The sequence below is a fragment of the Suncus etruscus genome, chromosome 19, assembly GCF_024139225.1.
Source record: "Suncus etruscus isolate mSunEtr1 chromosome 19, mSunEtr1.pri.cur, whole genome shotgun sequence".
Lineage (NCBI taxonomy): Eukaryota > Metazoa > Chordata > Mammalia > Eulipotyphla > Soricidae > Suncus > Suncus etruscus.
In genome coordinates, this window is record NC_064866.1 from 43,218,259 (window position 1) to 43,240,632 (window position 22,374).

General features: G+C 38.9%; 1 protein-coding gene across 2 annotated transcripts in view; it reads right to left on the reverse strand.

Moving 5' to 3' along the window:
• ZFAT (zinc finger and AT-hook domain containing) overlaps positions 1-22,374 on the reverse strand; it is a 159,371-nt gene that overhangs the window by 36,882 nt on the left and 100,115 nt on the right. For both annotated transcript variants that reach the window (XM_049765564.1, XM_049765565.1), the window contains exon 11: positions 8,229-8,367. In XM_049765564.1, coding sequence (XP_049621521.1) covers positions 8,229-8,367 — 139 coding nt within the window. The remainder of the gene's footprint in view (positions 1-8,228; positions 8,368-22,374) is intronic.

Here is a 22,374-nt window from a genome sequence, read left to right on the forward strand (position 1 = left end):
TTGGAATGCCTTAATAAAAAATAAAATAAGAAAATAAAAAGTCCAGAGAGATAGGGAGTTTGCTTTGCATGTGGCAGATCCAGGACAGACCCGGGTTCGATGCCCGATATCCCATATAGTCCTTCGAGCCTGCCAGGAGCGATTTCTGAGCATAGAGCCAGGAGTAAGCCCTGAGCAATCCCGGGTGTGGCCCCAATCCACTCCCCACCACCCCAAAAAAAAAAAGAAGAGAAAAGAAAAAATGTTAAGGAAGAAAATGTTAAGTTTTGGTTTAAAAAAAAATCTTGAGTTATACAAAAGAATACTTTTCTAAACTTATGCCATAAACAATAGCTAGATTAGGAACCAGAAAAAAATCACCTGGAAACAGCAGTGCTTTCAGAAACTAGGGCCTCAGGAAGCCAATCACAGTCCTATTCTCAGGTCCTCTAATCTAATAAAACAGAATAACTGTTGGCATCTGAGGGCTTTTACCTTGTGCTGTGGTCAGAAAGAAAACACCTGGTAACTGTGTGTCTCCACCATTGGTTCCACTCTCTACCAGAACACAGAATGGGCCAAAAACTACGCCCCTCCCGGTTCCATCATTGTCAAGGGTCACTCCTGAACACTGCCAGGTAAAGATGTTCATTCGCATTTCTCAGAGGGATAAAAAACCCTCCAATAATTTTCTATCGCATCAAAATTAAGTCCCAATTCTTTCGTGAAGGCCTTTGTGGGCACTTCCCCAGTTCTCCCCTAAAGAGTAACCATTACCGGGCCTGGAGAGATAGCACAGCGGCGTTTGCCTTGCAAGCAGCTGATCCAGGACCAAAGGTGGTTGGTTCGAATCCCGGTGTCCCATATGGTCCCCCGTGCCTGTCAGGAGCTATTTCTGAGCAGACAGCCAGGAGTAATCCCTGAGCACTGCCGGGTGTGGCCCAAAAACCAGGAGAAAAAAAAAAGAGTAACCATGACCACACCCATCTCTGGACTTATCACTTTCCTCCTCCTAGTCTCTCCTTTGGTTTTTGCAATGACCAAGCTCTGCCCCGTCAGGATACAGGCTGTTGGAGCGTTTGCTAATACTCCCCCTGTCTCTTTGGGACCCTCTCTTGTACTGTTAAGACTTCCCAATGTCAGATATTTATCACTTTCTCCCTGGGACCCGAAGTGAGCAGAGGAATCTCTCCTGATGGCAATGCTGCCATGACAAATCGCAGAATAACAAGACAAGTCTCATGGGGAAGTCATCTACAATGTAAGCATCTTCCAGATGTCATTATGATGTATTGAATCTCCTGAATCAATTTCATTCAGTATAATACTGCAATACTACATGCACCGTCCTGTAATTGAACTTTCTTATCTACCAACTGAGGTGGGTAATTCTCCAAATAGTTGAGCAAAAGGGGAAGTAAACCAGACAGCTGCTGACTCCTTTAGCTGCTGTTTTCTCATCTCCTACAGGAGATTCAGCACATGACAGAATCAGGGCCAGAATCAGCAGAAAGAATGACAGCAGACACCAAATTCTAAATTTACAGAATGTTCTAAAGAAAGGCAGCTCAAAAGATATGGTTATTTTTCTCAACCACACTGTATTTCTTTAAAGGCAAAATCAACTATGCCACCAATTATGCCTGATTTTTCTTGCCCAGAGATTAGTAAACTTGGACTTCAACCTCCTCTGTTATCATTAATATCTAAATGATACAAACATCTAAAATGCTGTGTTTTCCTACAATCATCTTTCAGAATCCTCCAAAGTGTGGGACCTTTACTTTTTTCCTTTTGCTAAATTAAATCTGCTTCATCTATTAGAATCTTAATAGAAAGCAATGAACACACGCAAAAATTATTGAAGGTTGAGGCTGGAGCAGGGGTGCAAGCGTAAGGCATCTGCCTTGCCCGCACTAGCCTAGGATGGACTCCGGTTCAATCCCCCAGTGTCCCATATGGTCCCTCAAGTGAGGAGCGAAATCTGAGCTCATAGCCAGGAGGAACCCCTGAGCATCACTGGGTGTGACCCAAAAACAAACAAACAGAAATTATTGAAAGATAAACTTGGGCTTTTAAAAACAAAGTTCCTTCTGTGCTATTCTTCTAAGGGAGAAAAACACACTTACATTACATTTAAATTAAAATTACAACCATAATTCCCCATATTAATTGAAATTTCAACCTTTGCCACAGCAATTTTAATTAAAGAACAACAAACAGAAGTGTGTAATCTAAATGAACTGCATCAATTAATGGACGTCAGAGCTGGGAGAAATTAATTTCTATTTCAATTCATTAAAATCTTGGGCAATGCACAGTAAAGGTCATGGGAAGACTAAGTGAATTGACTTGTAGTGCTAATATTAAGTGCACATATTTTTTTAAAAAAAAGCCTGCAAACCATCAAATCATAATTTTCTCATAATGATAAACCAAGCAAAAGAATAGGATTTCTGGAGCAATTTTAAAAATCGATCATGGCATCCTTTGCTCTTTTTGGAATGCAATATATTCTGGAGAAGTTTCAGGCATTAAAATATTTGCAATTCTTTGTGGTAGCTCACATTATTGAAAATTCAATTTCAATTTAATAATATAACTCCTGGTCTGGCCTGAAACACAGGATGCACATTTACTAAGATGACCCACAGTCACTCCTTCTACTCTTGGTTCTTCATTTTCTCATCTAATTGCAAAAATAGCTCAAGTTCAGAATTCAGTGTCTGAATGTAGACATTTTCAGAAAAAAGAATAATTGAAGCTCGAATGTAAGTATGTAATCTTATAAAAAAAAAAGGGGGGGGGTGTAGGGTGTGATCCTGCTAAGGATTTTAGGGTTTCTTCTGGATTATTCATGTCTGTCTAATGTGGTTACTAGGGTCCATATAAGAAAAAGACAGTAGAGAAGATCATCATAATGGTTTATGAAATACTACCGCTGTTTTCCTGTTTTAAAGATGGAAGAAGGAACTCAAGCCAAGAAATGTAGGCAGCCTTTAGAAGCTGAAAAGGTCAAGAATACAAATTATTCCCCTACAATCTTTGAGAAAGAACACAAAATGTTAGCTCAACTGTCTTCAGCTTGATGCCCATCTTGGACTGTAATCTTCAGAACAATAAGAAAAGAAATGTGTATTGTTTAGAGCCACGGCCATGTTTGTGATCATTTGTTACAGCAGCAATAGGAGACTAATACAGGTGCTCAGGGCAATTGTGACAAACATAGCTGGCTACTCAAAGGAAAACAGAGAGCAATTTGATTTTACAATCTACCAAGTTAAGTATGGAATTGGATTTTGTTAGCACGCTCGCTTCCTATCATCTCTTAATTTAGAGTCTGTCCTAGGGCACAGCTAGAGCTTATCACCTGAAAATACATTAAGGATAGAAACCAAATGGGAATCAATCTTACACAAGCACCAAAGTAGAGAGCTCCTGACAACACAGCATGCTCTAAGGTAATTTCTGACTATGGAATGCACAGATATCTGAATTCCATCTTGAACTCCAGCCCCTATTCACTGAAATATCTCAGGAAAATAGATAGCGAGAAAAAACACAGCAGATAAAAAAAAAAAGTGCATTTTATTATTAGTGAGTATCCCTGTTTGGAACACTTGATAAAAGGAGATATCAAGGTCTCTCCCATCATATACTCCTCCCAAATTTTGGAACCTGAGATCCTCTATAGAACCAAAGGAAAGACCATTCCAGAGTCTGTCTCAGGTCAGATTAACAAGTACCTCTGAAGACAAAAAGTGAAACCAAGTACATAATACACTCTGCAACCTTTCAGCCCACTATCATGTGACCTCTTGCAGAGGTAAATTTTCCAGCATCTAGAAAAGGACCATGCATCTCCCATCTCCACAAATGCATAAACTGAGAAAACTATAGGGGGATATTAACGGCAGGATGGGTTTGGTGACCCATTATGGCCTGGGTAATAAATAGTTCCTTGTACATTCCCCACTTTGAAACAGAAATTATAAGGCCGCACAGTTAGCTCAAAGGTCTAGACCACATGGCTCATATTCAGATCACAACAAAACCTACCAATGATGCAGGGAAACCATTCCCTAAGAAAAACAATTGTAAAATGAAAGTGAATGAATATCAAATGAATGAATTTTGGATTACTAGATAGTTCCTAGATATCGTACTATATTTATTAGATACTGTTTTCTCTACGTCAGGTTAACAACCAAGACATGAATTCACCCCAACTTATATACTTATGCATATATCTCCATCTAGATCAATTATAATTCAAATAAGATTTTAGCAAATCCTAAATACCATATCTTCCCTTAAGCCTTCCTCTAATCTTAAGTACATGTGGCCCTCCATCTCCAAGTTCTTCAAAAAATCAGAGGGGGTGTGTAAAAGGAGGGTTAGCACTGGCGTAAGCAGATGCTTCTACTTCTATGAGTGGCATGGATGTCACCAGAAGAGACTTAGACTCCAGAAATGGAACCTTGGAAGAATTTTCTAACCTTCATCCCCAAACTAAGAAGTGATGCAACTATCTTGTTTCCCACTCTCCTTCAAGACAAGGGTGCATTTTAGCATTATGTCTACCACAACATAAAGAACACAAGAAGATCAAGAGAAACATGCTGAACAAGAAACAGAATTGGAAATAAACATGATGGTATTTCTGAACTGTTTATCAAACACTTACTATATAGGCATTGGCCTCTCCTCTTTGCCCATTGCACCCCATCCAACAGAAAAAGAAAAAAAAAGTGCTGATCTGAGTCCTGATCACACAATTGAAGGGCTGGGAATTGAGAAAGGGTGTTGGGGTCATTCAGAGAAGGATGTAGGTCTACTGGTAATGGTGTTGGAGTTGGAATTATAGGCATGAAAAACCATTATTACTGTTATGTAAACCACAGAAAATCAATCAATAAAACAAGTAAAGAAAAAACAAACAGAAAAACAGAAATAAGGTCAAGAGGCTCAGTAATCATAGATGCCATTTCCATGTTTTTCTGACTCCCAGTTATGTGCTTCTTCCAAAGACATGGAGTAACTAAAAAGAATACCTTGACCTCATACAAGGAAAATGACCAGACTCCTGATTCCCTTCTTTATCTTGCTTGACATGAGTTCCAGAGGGAAGTTATTAACTGTGAATCTTGGCACCTTATGTCTCAAACTTCTCACCCATCCTGATTTATTATATATAATAAATTATATATGTTATTATAAAGTGGAAGAATCTTGATGTAGAAAAGAGAAAGGCTCATTGAAGCAATGCATCACAAAAAAAAATTGTGGTGGTGTTGTTTTTAAGAAAATGCCTCGTCCTAGGCACTGACATCGTCCCCAAATTTCTAAGCTCAGTGAGTGGGAACATCTTCTTTAGGAATATATATTTTTTGTAAGTCACAAAGGGTGAGAAGCATTAAATAAGGAATCAATGTATTTGATTTTTAAGAGACTACAGCACTATTTTCAGAAAAACAGATTCATGTTTTAATGTCATCATTTTAACACATATTGCTCCATATCAAAATAAGAAATTAAAAAGTTTTTTTGTGTGTTTTTGATATCTGAGGTGGGGAAGGATCAAAGATTTGGGTTTTTTTCACTTATGTGTTTATTGTGAAATGAATAAAAAACAAAAATAAAATCATGTGGAGATGGGGAGAATGACTTGAAATTAAAGAAAAAAATTGGCATTTTCCACCAGTCCTACTTTCTCTATTTATCCTTTTTCCTCTTCTAGACATGGATATTTTGTTAGTTTCGTAATGTCTGAGATTTTTAAACTGGTTCAATACTCAACACTCATACAATTCTTCTGATGAGACATAAATATAAATAATATTTCTTAAGAGCTAAGGTATTTCTGTTGTAAGCAATTACATGGTACAAAATATAATTGTGTACAATATGTTTAAATATGAAGTGAGTCTGATGTATATATCTGAAAGATTAAAACCAAAAATAAGAGCAAAAATTCTCCTGCAAAGACTAAAAATAAAATTCAGACCCTGCCAAGGAATGTCAACTGATTATAGAGAATCTTTCTGAAATTTAACAGAAAACTCAGGACATGAAACAGCTCAACCTCAGCATATTTTTCTGCAAAGCAATGATGAAAGTTTTGAAGCACAGAGCAATGATATATCATCAATCAGATGCCTAAGCTTGTCCCAACAGCACTGGCAAATGTCTATTTCTTACCAATCCAACCCAAGAATGTTAAAAATGAATCTCTAGCCCACTACTCCAACTATTTACTGTGATTCAAAGGCAATCCATTCTCTGCCCTCTGATTCCTGGACATCAAGAATAAAGTGCATAAAAATAATGCAATGGCTCTCGTGCTCTTGGATGTATTGCTGGTTTGTTTATCTGTTTGGAGACCACAGTCAGCTGTGCTCAGGACTTCCTCCTGAGTCTACACTTGGGAATCACTTCTGGCAGCCTCCATGTATCAAATGGAATGCCAGGGATCAAACTTCAGTTGGGCATGTGCAAGGCAAGTTCCCCACTAGCTGTACTACCACTCCAGCCTCAGTCTTGGATATTTTCAGAATATAAATATTTTCAGGAAAAAAAAAATTTTATGGTTTTGCAAGGTACCGAACCTGCTGTCCTATCTCTCCAAGACCATCTCCGAAATATTTTAAAGTAAGAAGAAAAGACTTACTTAGAGAATACAGACATTCAAGTTCACTATCATTTCATTACAAAACATGGTTGCTATAAACTTCATTCCTAGGTCTAAGGTGGAAAAATTAATTAAGGTGCCCAAATGGCACCACCAAAAAATTTTGGGCAATTTGAGCCCTTCCCCTATAACAAATGGTACCCCCACCCAACGTCCACCACCACATTATCTTGCTCTCCGGCACAACGAAAACTGCCATTAAAGAAAACTCAATGTACGTGCTGCCTGTTACTTCAGATGGATGGCTTTACAATCATCCTGAGATTTTTATGATGTTCATCTATTTATTACATGGGCCCTGCCACCGAAAGTGCTGAAGGATAGAGTCAATTCACTTGTTTTACATTTAGATGCATTTCATGGTGATTAGAGCGAGAGGAGCTTCATGCTGAATTGGAAAATGCTGAACATCCCCAGCTGCAGAGAATTGACAATCCCACATCTCTGTTTGCTTCGGGCAGATTTCTAAAACTGTCTTCAGCTTCAGAGAGTCTCGGGACTTGGGAAAAAGTAGCAACTGACATACTGTAGGCTGCAATCATTTTTCAGTTAAATTACCAAAGTGCAGATATAAATATAACAGCACTTCTGAGTATGATAACAGCACATGAGCCAAACATTCTCAAGTGGGAATATCTCGTTGTTTATTGAAAATATAAGCAAAGACTCCCTACCCAACTGTTCAATATTAGAGGTTTTCATCTATTCTCATTAGTTTACATGTTCTAAATGACTTTTCCTTTTGCAGGGCAAATAGTAGTTGAAGCACTTAATAAATATGTTTAGATAATTGAAAGAAATCATAAGTATTTTACCATAGCGTTATTTATAATTGAATTAAAAGAAAAATCTGAACGTCCATATGTTCAACAGCATGAACATGTTAAAAAGTGGGTACTTCCAACTTAATGCTAAAATTAGGAAAACAGGGTCCTGAAGGAAAAGAAATTAATTAATGTTTAGTAAAGAAAACATGAACTTGAACTGATGCAAAGGTATGCATAGACAAAGAACAGAAGGTAAACTCAACATGAATGCTATGGGGAGAGAATAGGGTGGGAAAATGACCCCTTTCACTTTAAATTTCCATTAAATTTGTTTTAACATTATTCCAGCAATAAGTAACAATAATAAAGATACTATGGGGGAGGATGACAACTGTAATGATGATAAATCAACATGATGATTAGGACTAGATCAGAAGAAGGAGCAGTTGTTCAAATACTCAAAAGTAAGCAGTTCCCCACAAAAGAGAAAAGAGCTGGAAGTTCCAGCTTACCTCATGAAGCTCACCACAAACAGGGATGAGTTTAGTTAGAGAAATAACTAAGTTTCAAACTATCCTAATAATGAGAATGTACGAGGGAAATAGAAAGCCTGTCTAGAGTACAGGCGGGGGTTGGGTTGGGAGGCAGGAGATTTGGGACATTGGTGATGGGAATGTTGCACTGGTGATGGATGGTGTTCTTTACATGACTGAAACCCAAACACAATCATGTATATAATAAAGTTGTTTAAATAAAAAAAAAGTAAGCAGTCCCCAAAGGGTGTTAACTACCTTGTTGGATGAGTGCATCTGCCGCAAGTTCTCCAGTGCCCACGTTGGTATACTCCTCGTTGGGGTGCTTCCTGTTGTAATGCCGCTTCAGAGAGCCAGATATGTTGCAGGAGTAATGGCAATGGGCACAGCGGAATGGCTGTGGGGACAAGAAGTAGTTAAACAAGTGTCCCATAGTAGTAGTAGACACAAGTGTCAGTCCATCACTGCCCACCATTATTGCCCCTCCTGGGCAAGACAAGGCACTTCAGGTTAAGGACACACACAATACAATCAAGCAGCCCTTGTCCGTCATCACTTCCACAATGCTTTGGAGACGGGGAGTGGTAAAGGAGAAAGAGATGCTGTTAAGATTTCTTGGGTAGCCCAATGAAACCTGGTCATCAGTCAGGTGATATGTGCATATCTGGATCAATATCCACAGCCCTATACCAACATATTCTTTTGAATCACATGTTGTCCAACTTGATAACAGAGAGCCTCAGAAATCCGACTTTGGCCATTGAGGCCTTACCTACAGTCCTATCTCTCCAATACCCTCTCCAAAATAGCTTAAATTAACTCCGATAAAGTATTTTCAATTATTATTTAAATACAGACTTTTCCTTCAATTGCAATTTTTTATAATTGTAGTTGAGATAACAAATTTACAGTAGTGTTTACATTTTTAGTTTAATGTACAAAGTAGATTAAATATACATCACTACCACCAAAATACCCAAGACCCTGTACGTCTTTCTATATGTTACTACTAGTCAGACTTTTCCTTCCCTTCCAAATACCTTCTATCACAAACACAATGCTTGATAATCTCCAAAGTCATGGGCTTGTCATCCTAAAATGCTTGTTCCCTTTTTTGTTTTCTCTCTAATCTAGAAAAATGAGTTTGATCATTTGTTATTTATCCTTCTTCTGACATATTTCACTTAATCTCAGTTACTATGAACCACTTGATTTCATCCTTTCTTATTCTTAAGCTCCGAACAATCTTCCCAGCACGAGTAGATTCTTCTGTAAACTCTGACTCTGCATTATGTTAGACTGTGTCAGGAGTAGGGGCACCCTTCTAAATAGCACTGGCAGGTTAGAAAGTTCAAACCTTCCAACTAACGCCAACCAATCAGCTCAGTAAATCCTCAGAAAATGTCTTTAGTGATACTCTTGCAAGACACATAATCATTATAAATTGACTTTTATTGATCTACCTTTTGAACATTCCATTTGCCTTTTTGTTGTAAGAAGCAATATGAAGTAAAATTGTGCCTGCTAACGGGGCAGACTTGGGTGGTGGGTAGGACATAGGCTCCATTGGTAGAGGGAAGGTCACACTGGTGGAGGGGCTGATGTCGGAACATTGAATGTATGACAGAACTTATTAGAAACAGCATTTCAAGTCACTGTGTTATATCTTTTTTAAAAAAGAAAATTAAGCCTCCCTGTCTCTTTCCTTCAGTAATTTTTGCTTCTACTCTTCTTATTCATTTACATCATGTTATATGGAAGAAATCCCCACCTAACTTCTACTAGGTTTCCATTCTCCTTAATGGTGATCACTAAGCTTGTTTGTTTGTTTTTATTTTTTGGCCACACTTATTGGTCTGTCCTAGGCCAGCACTTGCCAGGCAGACGTCTTCCCTCTAGCGCCACTCACCAAACTTTAGCTAGGCCTTTCACACAAAAAATAGATCATTGCCACATTTTGGCAGAGAAGTCTGTTGAGGGGCAGGTGACAGAGACAAAAGAGAGAGCATGACAATACTCTCGTCAGATGTAAGTCTAACTGTGCTATTAAAACTATATATGAAGGTTTCAGCTAGCAAGCCCCTAGTTCAGGCCTTCTATCACCTCAGACACACAATGACTAGTAAGAAATATTGACATTCACTGAATACACATGACTTTTTGGACTGAGATGTCAACTGGACGCATTAAGACAGAACTTAATTTCAGATACTTACAGAGAGCAATTGATGCTAGATCTCAGAAAAGAACTTATTTACTAACCACTTTCAGAGAGGAATCTGGCACAGAATTGTGTGGAAAATATCAATTGGCTCTAGTAGTTACTTATAACAATATACAAAAATTCTTGGAAGAAAGGAAAGAAGGGAGGAAGGAGAAGGTAGAGAGGGAAGGAGGGAGGGAGGCAGAGAGGAAGGGGGAGAGGAAGGGAGGGAGGGGGAGAGGAAGGGAGAAAGGGAGGGAGGTAGAGAGTCCTGGCTCCAAAAATAGGGTCTGGTGAGACAAGGTCTGGAAGCAAATGTCAACACAAGAAATAATTCATACAGTGAAAGGTGCAAGAACAGGTCCAGAAATTTCAACACTCAGGCCAGGAATCCCACCACACAAGGCTTCTGCTCCTAAGAAGGAAAGCAGCTTAGTGGAGGAAGACCAAAGAATGAACCCCTTCCTTTCTGAAACCCAGGCTTTTATTAGCAAGAACCAGGCCACATTCTAAGATGGAGAAGGAATACCAAGTAGGGAAGGATCCAGTAATCCTATCACCAGATCATACAGGGTGGACTATGAATACTGATTAAGGTAGGACCAGGAATCCAACAGGAAGGGAAGGAGGGAGAGAGGGAGAGCGGAAGTCACAACAGCCTCCTGTGGCAGGCAGCTATTATTCCTATTTGACAGAGAAGTAACTGAGATACAGAATATCTATGGAATTTGACCAGTATGGATCCAGACCCAACTAAGAAATGGAAATACTCAGTTTCCATTCACCACTGATTTCTGATGAGCCCCTATCCCTGAAATTCAAGTAGGAGTCTCTTTGAGACCCCTGCAAAAAGCAGGGTATAGTATTCTTGAAGCTCTTGCACAGGATACAGTCCAGATCTAACTCCCAATTGAAAATGAGAAGCCCTGCCGTGGACTGGGAGAACTGTGGCAATTCCTGGATTCCAGAGATAAGGCAGCAGTTAGAGATCAATAAATCGAGAGTAAGTAGCAACAGGTCACAATATGTGCTTGGTCAGGAGAGTGTTGCAGGTGATGGGAGTGTTCCACAACTGTTAAGTAGAGGTCAGTGTCACATTTAGACAATCCACAGTAGAAAGTAGGAGTAGGGAACTTGAAAAGACCAAGCATGAGGCAGAGAACCAACTAGTCAGCTGTTCCAGTGGAACCAACAAGATATACTTCGATGGACAAGAGATAAAGGCTGAATGGCAAGGAAAAAAGAACTCCACCAATTGCAAATAAATTTCTATGATGAGAACTTCTCCATCGAGAGAAAAAGGGATGAGTTTATAGAATTCTGGCCATCCTGGAAGACAAGTCAAAAAAATTCCTGGAGACATAAGTCAGTAACGTGCTATAAGAAAAATCCAGGTTACAGGGGGAAAATAAGAGGCAGAAGCTAGACTGGGGGGTCAGGAACCCCCAATGATGCAAATAAAGTAACTTCTCAAAGTATGTCTGAGATGACCAATTTGAGTTGGAAAAGTACAACTGAACTATTGAGGCAGGATTAAGGGTTAAAGGACCAGAATGTGTACATATCTAAACCAGAGTCAATAATATTATAAGCAGAAGACCTAAATTACCAAAACCAAACCTAAAAATGTGCCTATTAAGGAGGTAAGATGAGGGGTGGGAGGGAACCTGGAGACACTGGTAGAGGAAAAGCCAAGATGGTAGTAGGATTGGTGTTGAAACATTATAAGCCTAAAACTCTAATAAAAAATTTTTTGTAAATCACATCATTTTAATAAATATTATAATTATTCTTACTCCAAATTTCTATCAAGAAATCGGGTAAAATTTACTTTTGCACAAATGAAATTTTTAATGTTCTGCTTCTTCAAATCAAAAGAAAATTGAAGAGGACAGGAAGATCTGCTTCACATGTCACACTAGGTTCTGAAAAATTTGATTAGAAGATATTTAACTACATTAAAAATAAGCTAATCAAATTTCACATCCCTATCCAGAAATGGACTTAAGAGGAAAGCTTTAAAACAAATGAGAAACTTGTGATGATGTAATGCTGAAAGTTGTTACATGGGTAACTAACTACAAAGCCCAGAATGGCTTTGTGCATACAAAGTGAAGTAGTTCTTCATGAGAGTATAAAAATGTTTGTGGGCATAATTTCTTCCATCGTTTTGATCATTGTATTTTACGGTGCCTAGAATAAGATCTACAAATAGGGCACTCAGATACAATTACGTCTAGATAGAGAATACTCTATACCAGTGAGATCCATGGTTATAGGAATGGGGAGAAATGAATAAATACTCCAGACTAGACTGGGGCAACATGTTTTTTTTTTTTCATGAATTTTGATGATTTCCAGAATTTCTGTATTATATCACTTGTTTCAAATAGTTGGTAACATAAATGTTACTCTTAAATAGTGTAAAAAACAAAAACAAAAACCTAGCCATGAGCCCTGAGGTTGACTTTAGCCCAAGAGCATTTCATTGGAAAGAACTATCAGTGTGACAGGAAGAACCTTGTCTCCTTTTGAACCCCACTCCCACCTGAATGGCCAGATGACCCAAAACTGTTCTCCTGCTCACCTCAATGAGCCTTCCATGCTATTATCCCAAAAATAACTCTCAAAAATGTAAATAAACTATGGCATGACTTTGCCCAAACTGCCCAAAGACTGACTTTTGCTTGTAAAAAGAAAGGCCACAGCCTAGGTCTCTAGGCTTAACTGCTCTAGCGTGTCTCTGCCCACATTCGCACTCAGTAACATGCTCCAACCATACTGCAGCCATCTTTGCAGATTATCATCTCAAAGCAACTCTGCCCCAAGGACAAGTTTCCTGACTAGCTTTCTCATCAGCACAAGTACTGCCTGGATCTGACCCTTTCAGTCTTCCCGTTCCCAAAGAGCTTACAGTAGAGAATTCCATGTCAGACACACTCTAAAGGGATTCTACCCCCACTTTACTTTGGCAGCTTTTCCTCCAGCTCTCACTTCTTCCTTAAGAACACCCCTTGCCATTCTCCTCTGCTTGGCTAACCTCTACTCAACTTCTGCAACCAGAGGGCCCACTTATTTGCTTCTGCAGTTCTCTCACGGAGTTTTGTTTGCTGCCCATTTCTGTGAAGGGACCCAGTACCTGCCTTCAGCTTGAGTCTCTTGAGTCATGCTCTGTGATGTTTGTTCTAAATAATCATAAGAAAGAACCTATTGATTCTAAATACTGCATAAGCCAAAACAAGAAAGGGACAGGGTTATCTCAGTGAAACAAACAGGTCAGCAGCAGCGTAAATCAGCCAAATTGTATCATGGATGAGGAGATCAGCCCAGCTGTGCGATGCTGACCCTATTCATCAAAGCAAAACCTCAAGGCCCAGATCTCCAAAGCAGGAATCATGAGATCACAGAGTAAGTGCCCGCCTCCATCGTTCAAACAATGCCTCCTCTTTGCATTGAATGAAAGCACCACTGTGCTGCACAGATTTTAGATGAACTTGATGAGCTCAACATCTGTCTTATCTTCAAGTTACAAAAATTGTCTATGTATTAGCTTGTTGTTACTCAGGGGGAAACATTTCCCAGACAAGCTCCTATTCATTTTTCAAGTCTTAGCTCCTAAGCTGCCCCTCCTACCTTATTTCCAGAAACTTCCACTAACTTTCCCAGGAAGACAGGCATTCTCGTGTCTGCTCCTATACTCCCCAGATCCCCAGCCACCTATGTCTGTCTCTGTCTCTGTCTCTGTCTCTCTCTGTCTCTTCCCCCCACCATCTATTTCTCTCTGTCTCTTTCTATCTCCCTCTGTCTCTCCCCTCTTCTCTCCTTCTTTCTCTCTCGCTCTCCTCTCCCTCCCTCCTCCTCTCTCCCCCAAGACTGAGGACAGCAACATTCCCAGCAGAACACTGCCCCCATCAGTGTCCCTTTCCAGGTACACACAACTACATGAGAAAAAGAAAAAAATCTCTCACCTAACAACAACAAGAAAAAATACAGATAAAATAAATTTCGTGGCTAAAGAACAATTTCAACAGACTGAAATGCAGCTCTTCTATACAGGGGGAGTCAAGGATTCAAACTCTGGCACCCCATGGTCACAGAGCAGTGCAAGGAGAGACTTTGAAGCACTAATCCAAAAACAGTGCCTGGGAACTACTGGATGTGGCCCCAAAACAAACAATATAAAAGGACATTTGGAAAGGGACTGGGCCAGGGATGAGCTACACCCCATGGACTTCAGGGGCTATTCTTGGCTCTGGTTCTGTGTTCAAGAGTGATTCTTAATAGTGCTCGAAAGGTAATATACGGTGCAGGGGATTCAAACTAGGGTCAGTCACATGCAGCTGGAGTCAGAAGGGCAATGAAATAAAATGTTCTTGTATTTTGTTTTTCATTTAAAAAATGTATTCAAAGATTAAAAAAAAATCCAGTGACTCATCAGCAATGGAATCACTGAATGCATTTAATAGGAGTAACACCACAGGGCAGGTCTAATTTCACACACAGGATGGCTTTACCTCAAAGCACGGGGAAATTAGAATTTTATGTGAAAGCCCAGTTTTACCAACCAAGAACTCCAGTTATCAAACCAAAGGAAACTGTTACTGTAGCTTCACATTTAGAAATAACTAATATAAAGTCCTAGAACTGGCACTGTTAAATTATTTACCTTAAGAATAGATACCTGGGGCCACTGGATAGGGCATTTGCCTTGCATGAAGTTGACTGGGGTTCAATCCCTAACATCCCATATAGTTCCCCTGAGCTTGCCAGAAGTGGCTTTTGAATGCAGAACTGAGAGTATTCTCTGAGTAGTTATGGGTGTGGCCCAAAATAAACAAAAACAAAACCAACCAACAAACAAAAAGAATGGATATCTGGATTTAGGTACAGCTACAAAGAAAACAAACAGTTAATTCTCAAAAAAGTCAGGGTGGTAGTGTCCACTGGATTCAAATAGGGTCCCAAAGAGGGGTCCAATTGCCAACAATCTTTTTGTTGGGAAGTTTCTGCAGGAGTGATCATTTCATGAATATTCATCAGATCATACATTCACAAGATGTATGGTCTTCTAAAATTACAATATTTTTATTATAAAGAAGGGTAAAAGCCTGGCTTGCTTCAACCAGGGAACTTTGACCTTCTCTGGCATTCATCCCCTAACAGCTGGCCTCAGCCGATGTGAGTCTTTCTGGGCCTGAGTTGCGGATAAAGCTGACTCTGCTGGGCCCCTTAGGCTCCGCAGACATTTTGAGACTTCCCCCAGCTTGATTCAACCTGGGAACTTTGATCTTCTCTGGCTTTCATCCCCTGACGGCTTGCCTTGGCTGAGATGAGTCTTTCCAGGCCGGATAAATATGATAAATATGACTCTGCTGGGCCCCTTAAGCCCACCTCTTAAGAGGTCGAGGCAGAGGAGCGTGGCCGCGCACTTCTCCTAACCAATGAATACCACCACAACATGTAGAAAAACCCAAAACACAAGCGTGACAATGGGGAAACTACGAAGACCGACATCAGGTATAGAGAATGAAGATGAAAACTCTGATGACCCAACAACGGCCAACCAACTAGGTAGTCTTTCAGATATGGGGTTTAGAGAAGAAATATGGAGGATGCTCACAGAACTCAAAGAAAGTATAGATCAGAACACTAATAAGAATCAAGAGAATATGAAGATAGAAATCAGAAAACTCCAAAATGAAATATCAGGTCAAATAACAGGTCTGAAAAACTCAGTAGACGAATTGAAGAACAGGCTAACAGCAGCTGAGGATAGAATTAGTGCGCTGGAAGATGCGATGCGTAACAACTCCACATAGCAGAAGAGATTAGAAAAAACCCTTAAATCAAATGATTAGACAATGGAAAAATAACTCCAAGAATATGAACAGATGAAAAGAGAAGTCTTTGATAAGCTCAACAGAAACAACTTTAGAATCATTGGAGTCCCAGAGACCCAAGAAGAAAATCTCCAGGAAGAATCAACAGTCAAGAACATCATCACAGAGAAACTACCAGAGCTAAAGAAAACATGTGACCAAATCCTGCATGCCCGAAGAGTACCAGCTAAAAGAGACCCAAGGAAAAACACCTCAAGAGACATCCTAGTCACAATCATGAATCCCACAGATAGAAATAGAATACTGCAAGCAGCAAGATCAAAAAGGGAAATTACATTCCAGGGAGCATCCTTGAAATTTACAGCAGACCTGTCACCAGAAACACTCAGGACCAGAAGGCAGTGGTGGGATATAGTGACAAAACTCAATGAAATAAATGCTTCGCCAAGAATACTGCACCCAGCAAAACTCACTTTCAGGCTTGAAGGAAGTATACATGGCTTCACAGATAAACAACAGCTCAAAAACTTTACAGACTCAAAACCAGCCTTAAAAGAAAAACTGAAAGATCTAATTTAAAGACAAGACAGACCAACAAACACAACAAACTTCTACACAAAGATGGCAATAAATCCCATGACAACTATCTCTCTCAATGTCAATGGACTAAATGCACCCGTTAAGAGGCATGGAGTGGCAAAATGGATCAAAAAACTGAACCCAACCTTCTGCTGCCTACAAGAAACACACCTGAATAGTCAGAATAAATATAGACTCAAAATCAAAGGCTGGAGAAAAATCATCCAAGCAAACAACACCCTTAAAAAAGTTGGGGTGGCTATACTAATATCAGATGACACAAACAAAAGTTGTAAGGGACGAAGATGGACATTATGTACTAATCAAGGGATATGTTCAGCAGGAAGAAATCACTCTCCTAAACATATATGCACCCAATGAGGGGCCAGCAAAGTATTTAATACAACTGTTGACAAATCTAAAAAAGGATATCAATAATAACACAATAATTGTGGGAGACCTCAACACGGGCCTGTCAACACCTGATAGGTCAACCAAATTGAAACCCAACAAAAATATTAGACCTGAAAAAAGAAATGGAAGAAAGAGGCCTATAGAACATACTCTAGAAAACTGTCCTGTGCCTTCTCCATCCTTCAAGAATCTATCCTGTCTAGCAAGGCTGACTGTGAGATTTCTATGGTAAGGTACCAGGTTTTCCCTTTCTGTTGGGTTGTCTGTTCATTATAGACAATAGAGTATGGAATTTTAGAAGTCACAAGGAAGCAAAAATTAAATCCCTGATGGTTTGGCTGTTGGCTTAAATTCTTTGCTAGTTAGAGAAATTTCATCGTGACAAATTTCTTAAATTTCTTGGTCCCATTATCCACACAATATCACCCAATAAAACTCATGGTTCTAGAGCTGGAATGTAGGATGATAGCCCATAGACTTAAAGTGTTTGAGAGCTACAGAGTACATACATCGCATTCTTTGCTCTAATAGTCACTTTAGCAGACTGAATGATATATACCAAATCCACACTCTATAGCAAGAGAAACAAGAGTCAAAACAATCAGAAGAGGATATCTGTATCCCAAAACTGGAAAAATGAACCACTCAAAAAGAAACAATTAATATTCATAAAAGAAAGGACTGACACAAAAATGTTAAGAAACATGTTTATAAGGAAATGTCTAAATTTCTAAGGAGCATATGCATCTGGAATACTAACTTCTCACCTCCTTCTCCAATTTGAGTACACTAATAAATATGAATTACCACGCACAATTTATAACCACATGGGGTCTCTGCCAATGTTCTCCAAACTGATATTCACACATCCTAACAAGGCACAAATAGGAGACAAGGAAGGGAAAATAAGACAGACATAAAGGTATGCATGAGAAAGTAATGGACAGGTATTCCACAGTGACCAAGCAAGCAGACTTACATGAATTGATGGATTCCTGGTGAAATCCATACTCGAGAGGCAAAGCAATACTATATAAATGAGAAACTCACTCCAGTCTGAGTGCACAGAATATGGATAGCATATACTCCATACAATGGAATCTAATCACAGCCCTCCTGTAGCCAGAAGGCTGGAGACAAATCTACCTCACATCCTATGCTTTGAGAAAAGTCTTAAGGTTTGTTTGACCCAATGTTTTCAGGATTTATAAATTAGAGGGTGGAAGATTGGGCCATGATAGAACCAAAACCAAGCCTGAGACAAAAGTTCCAGGCAGAAAAAGTCAGGTCTTCATATCATTTAACAAGCACAAAGTCATCTGTCTTAAGATAAGGGCAGAGATAAATTAAACCATTTGAAAGAATAAATGTTTTGAAACCATGGGGTACCATAATTTTTTTTTAAAAAGGCTTATGTTGAGGCAATTATCTGATCCCAATAAATAACACTAAATCAATCCACACTAATTGCTTTTCATGCCAGAGCTCAGAAGACTCTTCAGTGGTCTCCCATTATTGATTTTTTTTTGTAATCGCTTGTGCTATCAAAAATGCAATATTTCCAGAGAATATACTGTGCACTATTAGACAGACAGGATTTTAATTTAACAGAAGACAATCCAATTTCCTTTTTTTCCTCCCAGAAGTGCTTTAAAAAAGAATCTAAAATGCAAGAAGCTTTAGAGAGCATAAGAGGTTTCAGCAGACAGTTTAAAATGATGTAATAAATGTTTCTGACTATGGGCCACTACAACTACCCACCCATATCCCTAAAGACCACACACACACACACACACACACACACACACACACACACACACACACACACACAGACACACACACACACAGCATCAAGAAGAGAGAAAGTGTATTAGGATTCTTCACTTTCATGCAGATGCAAAACAAATACTACCCAAAGAAACTCTACACTTTACTTGTACTGGCTTTATCCCACGGTTCAGTAATTTCCACTGAACTTGGAAAACGTTCTGGCTACAAAGTTTATACTCAGTCAGCATTTTGCTTAAGGATTTTGCTTGAGTTTTGATAGCTCAACATATAACTACAGTTTCCTATAAGGAAGCAATGAAGGGGAAAAAATGAAGAGGTGGATAGAAATAACCCTTGTTTGTTTGAGGATGGTAAACTTCGGGTACTGGCTACCTTTGTCTACAACAAACATAGGTCAAAATTCCCGCTCCTAATTGTGTTTTTAGAATATGTTACTTAACTGGAATCCAGACCTTAGTTTTTTTCATCTGTAAAATAGGAATATAAAAACTTGCCTTACAAGGGTTTTCAGGGCAAAGTATAACATTCACAGAACTCCCATTGTAAAGCCTAACATATTGCTTACGTCTTCTTTAGTCAAGAGTCTAGGAAATTAAATATTCAGCCTTCTGCTGGCCGTGTCTGATAGACTAAGCCATCTCCAGAGTTCTAAGACAAAAAAGTAGCAGACAAAAAGTCAGGATTCCATAAGCAAAACCAATGAATCAGTATTATGAGTGGAACTGAGAAGCTCAGATGATGGTTTAACCAGAATGGGTTTTAAATATGTACTTCTAGCCATTCTGCTTATCTGAGATCACTGCTATACTTTTATTCCCCTGTTCACTCAGTTAGGGCTGGAAATTTGGGGTAAATCACTTATATAGCCACATCCTGGCTGACCTAATTCCAAAAACCATCTTTATCCAATTCAGCATCTAATTTTATTACTTGTTCTAAGTTTGGGTTTTTATGTATTCTGTGTATACAACTCATTTCAGATTTGTAGTGCCATATTATTAAAACTTTTGAGAACTGTTCATGATCAGGACGGCCAGTTGAGATGCACTGAACGCACTGACACCCCTTGACTTGTAGACCGTGATCAATCAAACAGACAACCTTGGCTTAAGATTTTAAAGGCAACAGCTCTATGTTAGTGTTTTTCAACCTTTTTAAGCAAAGGCACACTTTTTTCATGAAAAAAAAAATCACAAGGCACACCACAATTAGAAAATGTTAAAAAAACAAATTAACTCTGCCTATATTGACTATATATAGTCATTCTCTTGAATAGGAATCAAATAAACACAAAGAAATTATTTTATAAAAGTATTTTGTAATTGTTCATACTTCTGTTCACTTACTCAGTGCAAAACCTGGGGCTGTTTGGCTGAACACAAAGCTGATAGCTGATATTCTGGCAGGAATCAAAGACACACACGTAGCTCTTCGCCAACAGCTTTCAGTCTCTCTGTCTTTAGTTTTTATAGTCCGTAACATGTGCTTCGGCTCACAAATAGACCAATCATACCAAAGATGCATGTTACAAATGAAATTGGAATTTTTCCCACGGCACACCAGACAATATCTCACGGCACACTAGTGTGCTGCGGCACAGTGGTTGAAAAATGCTGGTCTACGTGATAGGGTAATATTACATTAATCAAATTAAAACAGCTTTCAGCCAATGACAGAGCTAGATTAATCAGTAGCTGGTTTTCTGGTTCCCCACAGCACATGACACATGCTTTTCCTACAATAGTTAATGTTCTTAGCTGCTATAGCTTAAGTGCATATAGCTCTCACCAGATTTGGGGGGCTTGGCAGAGAGAAGCCAGGCTTCCTCCTACATCCATACCCCAGTACAGTATCTGGAATAAAATGGGTACTTAAAGGGTAGATTGAACAAATAAGTGAACATGACGTATACTTTACAACAAAGCTTCAGAAGAAAATTTAGTAGTTTATTTTTATTTATGTGACCTCATGAATTTATAAAAGCTATCAAACAGTAATCAGGTGCTTCATCTGGAATAATTATAAGATTATTCAGTTCCGCAACTGGGGTCATAGGTTTTCATATACCAGGACCTAAGTTCAAACCCTGCTACCACAAGTTTCCCACCTCAGTACTGGGTGTGGTTCCAGTGGCCCCAGATAATACAGGTGACCTATGCACTGCCTGGCCTCTGCAGAGTTCTGAATCCCCAAATCCGAGGTTTGAACTGCCTTGCCTGGCTTGGAGGACCAAAAAACATCAGCAGAAGTGCCCTCCAGGTCCTGTCAGCTATAATGAAATCAACAAACAAAATTTCTCTTCTATTTTTTTAATACTTTATGTATACAGACTTTAATTTTTTGAGAACTCAATCATTTATTGATCTGATTATCTAATAAAATATATTCCATTTATATATAGATTTTTTTTTTTTATTTTTTGGGTCACATCTGGCGGTACTCAGGGCTTACTCCTGGCTCTAAGCTCAGAAATTACCCCTGACAGGCTTAGGGGACCATCTGGTATGCCAGGTCAGAACGTGCAAGGCAAACACCCTACTCACTGTGACACTGGTAGCTCTAACACCTGACCATATATTTTTTTCAGAAAACAAATCTTGTTCAAATAGTTTCTATTTATTACATAGTATTTTGTGACACAAAACAAAAGATATCTTTTTTTTTTTTTTTTTTTTCAGTTTTTGGGTCACACCCAGCAACGCTCAGGGGGGTTCCTCCTGTCTCTCCACTCAGAAATCGCTCTTGGCAGGCTCGGGGACCATATGGGATGCCGGGATTTGAACTACTGTCCTTCTGCATGCAAGACAAACACAGTACCTCCATGCTATCTCTCCAGCCCCAACAAAATATATCTTGATAAGGACCTTGAAACATGATTTTCTTTTGCCTTAACTTCATTATTTCTTCCTCTCAAAAATAGCAATGTCATTTTAATAAAAAATGCTTTTATTTTCATTTATTTTTAATGATATAGTTAATACACTTGAAAGATTCTTAGATTTATATTCTTTCTTTTTTCTGAGGTCCTCCCAAAATTGATTTTTAATTAAGTTTTAATTATTTTTAAGTATTTTTAATTATTTAAAAAACATGGTTACAAGATTGTTCATAGTATTTTTATTTTACAAATAGAGTTGTTCATGATTCAATTACAGTCATACAACGTACAAAAACCTCCAGAAGTGCACATTTTCCACCACCAATGTCCCCAGTTTCCCTCTCACCCTCCCGATTCCCACTTCCCTCCCAGCCACCCTTCCCTGCCTGCCTCTGGGGCACACACCCATTTTACTTCTCTCCCTCCCTCCCTCCTTCTGTTCCCCTCCCTCCTTCTCTCTCCTTCCCTCACACCCCCACCCTCTTCAAACCTTCATTTAACCAGAAACAGTATATATATATATATATATATATATATATATATATATATATATATATATATATATATATATATATATATTCCTCAGACTTCCTGGTATAAAATGTTAAAGGTTTGTTTGAATTTTAGTTATCCAGCAAACATCAAATTAACAGTGTTTTTTCAAGATGATGATCTGGCAGGTTTCCCACTTGAGACAAC